The following is a 7507-nucleotide window of genomic DNA, read 5'->3' as shown; positions in this document are numbered from 1 at the left end:
GTATAGATATAGATATAAATTAATATATAAACCTTTAGCTCTACTATAAAGTAATTAAAGAGATTATTAAGTTAGCCTACCTACTTTAATACTATTATCTTAATACTTATTTAATATATATACCTCTTAAAATAGCTTTTTCTATACCTCATACTAATATTAATAATAATATTATAATTAATCAGATAAGGACGCTTTTATAAAGTTTTAATAAAAAAACAGCTTAATATAATAATAACTTATTTAAAAATAGCAGAAGTAATATAGATAATAAGGCTAATAATAGTAATAAAACCTACCTTAACCTTAAGTATACTAACCTTAACCTATTTACTAAGGATTATAAAATAGATAGTAATATAAATAGTAAAAGTAGACTTTCTATTATAACGCCCTTAGTTATTCTTATAACTAAACTAAAAGACCTACTAATATATATTAATAAGTAGCTCTTAGCTATATAGGTTAATAATAAAATAATAACTAAATAATCCTACCTTATATAAAAGATTATTACTATTACTTAACTTAGTCTTATCTTATATTAAAGCTACTTTATAATAAGAGATAGGACCTAATTAAATAATAGAGCACACTATTTTAACCTAATAAATAATAATACTTACAGCTTAAATAATATCTTAAGTGAGATAGAGAGTAATACTAAGTAGATAAAAGATACTAAATACCTAAAAATAAAATATAAAGATAACTTAATATATATATAGAAATAATTTCCTTATTATAATATACTACTAAAAGTAAAGGTCTTTAAAGCTATTACTTATAGTAAGAGTTTACCTTACTACTTACTCTATCTAGAGGTATTATTAGATATAGATTATAATATAAATACCTAAATCTATTAAGTTAAGTTTAATATAAATAGCTTCTTTAATATTATCCTAAATATTATAAACTTTAAAGACTCTATTAAGTATATACTAACCTACTAGCTAGTAAGAAAGCTAAATAGAAATATCTATATTCCCTACTTAATAATAAACCTTAAAACTTATATACTTAAAAACATACTACTATATAAGATCCCTTATACTTATTTTAGATTAATCTAAAGATAGATAGTATATATTCTCTTTCTTAGTATTTATTAGTATATAAGGTTATACTATAGCAGCCTCTATAGCCTAACCTAACATCACGTCCACGATGGCTGACGTCGGAAGCCATTGAACGCCCCACCATGGAATTAGGTGGGTCCGTTGAGACAAGGGCGGAAACCGTTGTTCACAGCAAGGTGGAAGCCGTTGAGATTTTCCGTAGTAAAATAGGTAAAAGTAGCATGCAATTAAAGCCACAATCGGTATAATTATAGGAACCCAGTTCTCAGTGTTTTATTCCGTGATATGAGTCCAGAAATAGGTGAATAGGGTAGTAGATGTTTTTGTGATGTCGTCCGAATCCCCGCATTAACCAGCCAATTATATAACAGGACCATCAGCCAGGCCAGAAAGCCCGACCGAGCGATGGAACGTAGGCAGGGAGGAAAGTAGATCAAGGAGAAAGTATATGGAATTAAGGGGCAGGAAGGTGAGTTTATAAAGAGAGGACAGGAGGAACCAGTCATAAACAGTAGATAGAAGAAAGTAACCAATACATGCCAAAGATGGAGCCATTCGTCCACAACACGCAGTATTCCATTTTGATATGCACATTATGTCAGTACGCCGTATTAGCCAACGAAGCCACGGCGCATTTGCGGAATAACCATCGGTCAATCCCCGCCGAGGCCAGGAGCAAGGTCGCCGGATTAGTCGGCGATATTCCCGGCATCATCCGCAGCCAGGCCGATTTGCAGTCGTTTCAATACCCAGACCCCACGGTCGAGCCAGTTGCCCATATCGCACCGCCCCGGGCGGACGGTTTGCGTTGCCACGCATGCCGTTATGTGTGCCGCCGCGTGCGAAACATGCAGGAGCATTGCCGGGCAGAACACCGGTGGGCGAATGATTGGCAGAAGGGGGGCAATGTGCGCAAGAAAGCCACGGCAGTCAGAGATTTGCCGTGGACAACAGGCGTGCCATGCCAGCGTTTTTTTTTAACACGGGCCGCAAGCGGATGGTTCGAGGTCGGGCGGGGGTTAGGGGTGGCCGTTCAAAGCGAGCCATCGGGGCCGGGGACGGACGACACGGCGTGGTTCGTCACGTTGCACGAGAACCAAGAGAAGCGGTTCGAGGCCGACGCGCGCGAGGAGGTCAGTACAGTGGACGAAAAGTTGGAGCCGAACGGGTGGTTGTACCGCGTCGGGTGGACGAGGGATTTGGAAGGGTTGAACAAGACGCAGTTACAGGAGGCCACGCGACCAATTGAGGATGGCGAGGAGACGTTAGAGGCCATATGGGCCGTGTTCAACAGCGTCGCCGACAAGGCATGCGCAACAGCAGCACCGCACAAGGTCGGGCACGACGTGTTGTTCGAGGCGGAGCGGAAGGAGATCGGCCAGAAGCCGGTGCGGCCATTCGACAACCGCATGGAGGACGACACGTGGCAGCGGTACAAGGAGGTTTGGCGTAAGATGGTGAGCATATGGTTCCGCATGGACGAGTGGCCGGAGCGCGAGCGGCCGCCGTATCGGTTCACCATGCGTCAGGGGTCGTTGTGGGATGCGTTCACCAGCCGTGTCGAGGCGGATGTCGGCAGCAGGCAGGCCGCGCAGGCGGAGGAGGTCGAGAGGATGTGTTTGGACGCCATCATCGCCATCATCGAGGACCCGTACAAGCAGAGCCAAAAGGAGAGCGCGATGATCGGCGCGTTGGCGGTGTTGGGCATCCGCGAGGACGGCGGGTGGCACCAGGCGACGGAGTACACGACGAATTATTCAGCCGTGATCAAGGTGGCCAAGATGTTCGTCGTGTACCAGGCGTGGTTGGAGCGGAAGGACGAGGTGGTGGCGTTGACGGCGACCAAAGGGGCCGAGGCGGCGTACGAAGAGGCCAGCAGCGTGTTCCATTTGGTGCGCGACAAGGTGCGGCGGTTCATGACGCGGATGCCCGGGCGGCCGGACGACGAGCCCAGGGCGATGAATTGGATTTACGACGCGCGCACGTACGGGATGCATATCCGGTTTAACACGGTGGCGCCGGGGATGGTGGATTGGAGCGGCGACCGGATATCGTTCCGGCGGGTGCGGGTGCGGGTGTGCGAGTTGGCCGAGATGTTCCACGGGGTAGCGCAGGAGGCGCGGACGTTGTTGGCGCAGTTGGCGGTGGTGGACGGGGATGGGGATAGGGATAATGATCCCGACAGGGACGGGCACGGCGATGGGTACGGAGGCCGATCAGCGTTAGCAGCAGCGTTGCCCGCCATCAGGTGGGACAGCATGCACGACGACCACAGCCAGGACCGGCCGGGGTATTCGTTTTTACACGACGACCGCAACGAGGCGTGGGTGGGCAAGGGGAAGGGGTGGATCGCACGGCGCATCGCAGAGTCGGAGGCACGGCGGCGGGCGTGGTTAGACCCAACGCGAGGGGCGGCGGCGGCGGCAGTGGCAGCAGCAGCAGCAGCAGCAGCAGGACAGGCGGAGGAGGTCACGTCCAACCGCAGCGATAGCCACCACCCATACCGCGAGAGGACGGTGCAGGCATACAGACAGGCGTTGGAATCGTTCCGGGAGCGGTTGTGGATGTTGATGCACATGGTGGCAGGGCAGCCGGCGCGGGCGCCCGAGTTAGCAGGCATCAGACACAGCAACACGGCCAACGGCGGGGTCAGGAACGTGTTCGCACACGACGGCATGATATGTTTCGTCACGTCGTACCACAAGAATTACCGCCAGACGGGGACGGCCAAGGTGATACACCGGTATTTGCCGCGCGAGGTCGGCGAGTTGTTGGTGTGGTATTTATGGTTAGTGTTGCCGTTTTGGCAGCAGGTAGGAGGCATCATCCATCAGACGGACCGGAAGAGCGCATTTTTATGGGCGGACGACGTGGTTGTAAGGGGCAGGGCGGCGGGCGAGGCGAGCCGTGATAACACCAGGGGCGACGAGCGCCGCAATAACACCAAGGACAACGACGCCCGTGACAACACCGAGGACGACGACGCCCGTGACAACACCATCACAGACGAGAGCGCCAACGCCACCCCCGGCCGGGCGCCGTGGACGGACGAACGGTTGTGGACGTCAGACAAGGCAAGGCGGATCATGCAGCAGCACAGCGAGCGGTTGGTCGGCAGCAAGATCAACATCAGCGGGTGGCGGCACATGGCCGTCGCCATCGCCAACCGGTATTTGAACGAGGCGTTCGGACGGGCAGACGACAAAAACAACGACAACGACGACAACGACGACGACATAGGCGTCGAGGACAGCGCATTGGATTTGCAGGCCGGGCACGGCACGCACGTGGCGGGGATGATATACGGGCGGTTGTACCAGGAGGCACCGTTCGGCACGGCGGCGTTGCGGGACAGGTTCCGGGCCGTCAGCCGGCAGTGGCACCGGTTGTTGGGGTTCGGGGCGGAGGACCGGGGCGGCGGGGCACCCACCAAGCGGCGGCGGACGGCGACGACGGCGGCGGACGAGGAGTTCGAAGGGCAGCGGCGGCGGCGGTTCACGCGGTTGCAGTTAGCCAACGCCGGCGGGCAGTTGCGGCAGATGATGGGGGACCCGCGGGCGGCGTTCCGCGGCCAGCAGGAGCGGGTCATCCGGTCGATCATGCGCGGGGACGACCCGATCGTGCAGGTGACGGGCACGGGCGGCGGCAAGAGTTTGTCGTTCATGTTGCCGGCGTATTGCGCACCGGACGGGGTGACGATCGTCGTGACGCCGTTGGTGGCGTTGCGCACCGACATGGACGCGCGGTGTTCGAGGTCGGGGTTGGCGTCGACAACGTGGCGCGGCGGCGGGCGGGCCAACACGGCCGCAGCAACGGTGGTGTTCGTGACGCCCGAGTCGGCCGTCACGCAGGGATTCCGGGATTTCGTCGGGCGGTTGCAGCGGCGGCAGCAGTTGGACCGGGTGGTGTTGGACGAGTGCCACGTCGTGTTGGATGGGTCGAGGGGGTTCCGGCCGGCGTTGCGGGCGTTGGGGCGGACGGTGCAGGAGTTCGGGGCGCAGTTGGTGTGTTTGACGGCGACGTTGCCGCCGGCGGAGGAGCGGGAGTTTTTCGCCGTGACGGGGATCCGGCAGGAGCGGGTGCGGGTGTTCCGCGAGGCGACGACGCGGAGGAATATCGAGTATGGGGTTGTTGTCGTTGCGTTAGGGTCAGGGGGTGGGGGTCGTGGTCGTGGTCGTGGTGCGGCAAGCCACAGGCGCCGGGCAGAGTCAGGGTTAGGGTTAGGGTCAGGTCGGGAGGGTGAGGACGGCGAGTTGAGCGCCGTCGAGGAGCGCGGTTGCCAGGAGGTCAGGGATTGGTTGCGGCAGCAGCCACGCGGCAAGGCGGTGGTGTACAGCAGCACGATCGAGGGCGTCGAGCGGATGGCCGAGGCGTTGGGGTGCGCAGCGTTCCACAGCAGCATCGGCAGCACGGAGGACAAGGCGTCGAGGTTGGAGGCGTGGAGGATGGGCGACGGCGCCGATGGGGGCGTCATCGTGGCGACGAACGCGTTGGGGTTAGGCATCGACGTGCCGGACGTGCGGTTGGTGGTCCACGCGGGCATGCCGCGGCGGTTGCGGGATTTCGTCCAGGAGAGCGGGCGTGCCGGGCGAGACGGCCAGCCAAGCCGGTCGGTTGTTATATGCAGTAGGGCAGCCGTGGAGGAGAAGGAGAAGGAGAAGCAGAAGGAGAAGGAGGCAGGGGAGGCAGAGAAAGATGGGAGGGCAGCCGGAGGGGGATGGGAGGTGTCAACAAGGACATACATCAGGGGAGAGGTATGCCGGCGGATTGTGTTAGACGAGGTCATGGACGGGCGGGTGGACCGTCCAGGGTGCGAGGAGGGCGAAGAGGCATGCGACATATGCCGGCAGAGGGCGTCGGAGGTGATGTGGGTAGACGACGGGGATGGAGATATGGATAGGGACAAGGACGGGGATAGAGAGGGACATGGAGCCAGAGAAGACGAAGAGATCAGGGCCGCGTTCGAGACCAGTCAGCAAGCCAGGCAGTTCCGCCAGTGGCAGGCCAGGGCAGAGCGTTCAGGGTTAGGGGAGGAGGGGGAGACGTTCAAGCAGCAGTTGGCGCGGTGGGCGGGACGGTGCACGTATTGCGGGATACGCCGGAGAGAGAGCGACGGGCACACGTTAGACGATTGCCCAGGCCGCGGGGAGCAGGCGTGGGGGTGGACGGCGCAGTACAGGAGGCAGATGGAAGAGGCCATGTTCGACGGACGGATGATGGAGAATTTCAGCAGTTGTTTCCATTGCGGATTGCCGCAGGGTTGGTGTCGGCGATGGGAGCCGTTGGGCGAGGACGGCGGGCGGTTCACGGAGGTCGAGGGCGGTTCATGCCAGTACCAAGGGTTGATGGTTACGATGTTCGCCGTCGCAACGATCGGTGTGGGGTCGAGGGTGTACGAGGAGACGGTGAGGGCGATGCGCAGAGCGGACGGGTTAGAGGAGTGGGCATCGAGCGAGAAGGAGGTATATAAGTGGTTAGGGCAGATGATCCAATGGGGAGGGGTGCAGTCAAGCAAGTTGTGCCGGTTGACAAGCCAGTTGTGGCAGAAGGCAGTAGAGGGCGTAGCAGAGGGGTGATCAGGCAGGGCAAGGCGGGGCGAGTAGGGGCCGTACATAGGAGTACGACAGTTTAGGGTAGGGAGTAGGGAAGTATAGTAGTAAAGGATAATAGAAAACAGAGCATCAGATGTTTTTTCACACAGAAAGATTTAATAGCACAAGAGAGCAGGAGGTGGAAGATGACAAAGAGTAACAGAGGGGATGAATCATGAGCAAGGAGCAAGAAGGGGGGAATACAAGGAGCAGCAAAAGGTATAGGCAACAGTGGAAGGATGGAAAGAGCAGAGAAAGGGGCCGGAGAGAAGGGAAAAAAAAGAAGTAAAAAGGGGATGTAAGAGCGTGAATATAATACAGATGTAGTGTTAAAGATTTCAGGGCCAGTTTTAGGGTTAGATAGCATAGCAGAACAAAAGGGCAGAACAGTAAGAGGTTCGTTAACAAAGGCGAATTAGTAAGAGTATAGGAGTTATAATAAAGCAGATTCGGGGGCAAGCAGAGGGAAAGAGAATAGTATTAAGATAATAGGAAAGAGTAAAAGATTTGTTATAGAAAGAGAGCAGAGTACACCGAGAAAAATTACAGCCAAAAAGGGGTAGCAAGGTCAGCAAGAGAGGGGGAATTAAAGAATCACATACCAAAGATAGCAGATTTATACAGTAGACAGTAGTTAAAGATAAAGGGAGGTAGAAAGAAAGTAGACAGAGAGAAATAGAAATACAAACAGATAGAAGACCAAGGGGGGAAAAGTAAAAAAACGGATTTCAGTAAAAGAGAGGGAGGGAGATTCATTTAGCAGCCCATAGAGGTAGAGTATAGGGGAGCCAGGGTTAGTACACAGTAAAGGTCAGAGATAGGTTAAAGAGAAGG

The 7507-nt window shown here is 53.9% G+C and overlaps 1 protein-coding gene across 1 annotated transcript; it reads left to right on the top strand.

The window, feature by feature from the left end:
* Positions 1-1627: 1627 nt before the first annotated feature.
* CGCS363_v009028 (Bloom syndrome protein-like protein) lies at positions 1628-6638 on the top strand (the record flags this gene model as incomplete). Its single annotated transcript, XM_036640877.1, has 2 exons — positions 1628-6555; positions 6632-6638. 2 exons carry the CDS (start codon positions 1628-1630, stop codon positions 6636-6638), a joined length of 4935 nt encoding a protein of 1644 aa, XP_036493536.1.
* Between the last annotated feature and the right edge of the window lie 869 nt (positions 6639-7507).

This window comes from Colletotrichum siamense, assembly GCF_013390195.1.
Source record: "Colletotrichum siamense strain Cg363 chromosome Unknown KSG_Cg363_contig06, whole genome shotgun sequence".
Lineage (NCBI taxonomy): Eukaryota > Fungi > Ascomycota > Sordariomycetes > Glomerellales > Glomerellaceae > Colletotrichum > Colletotrichum siamense.
This window is presented reverse-complemented; position numbering and strand designations above follow the sequence as displayed.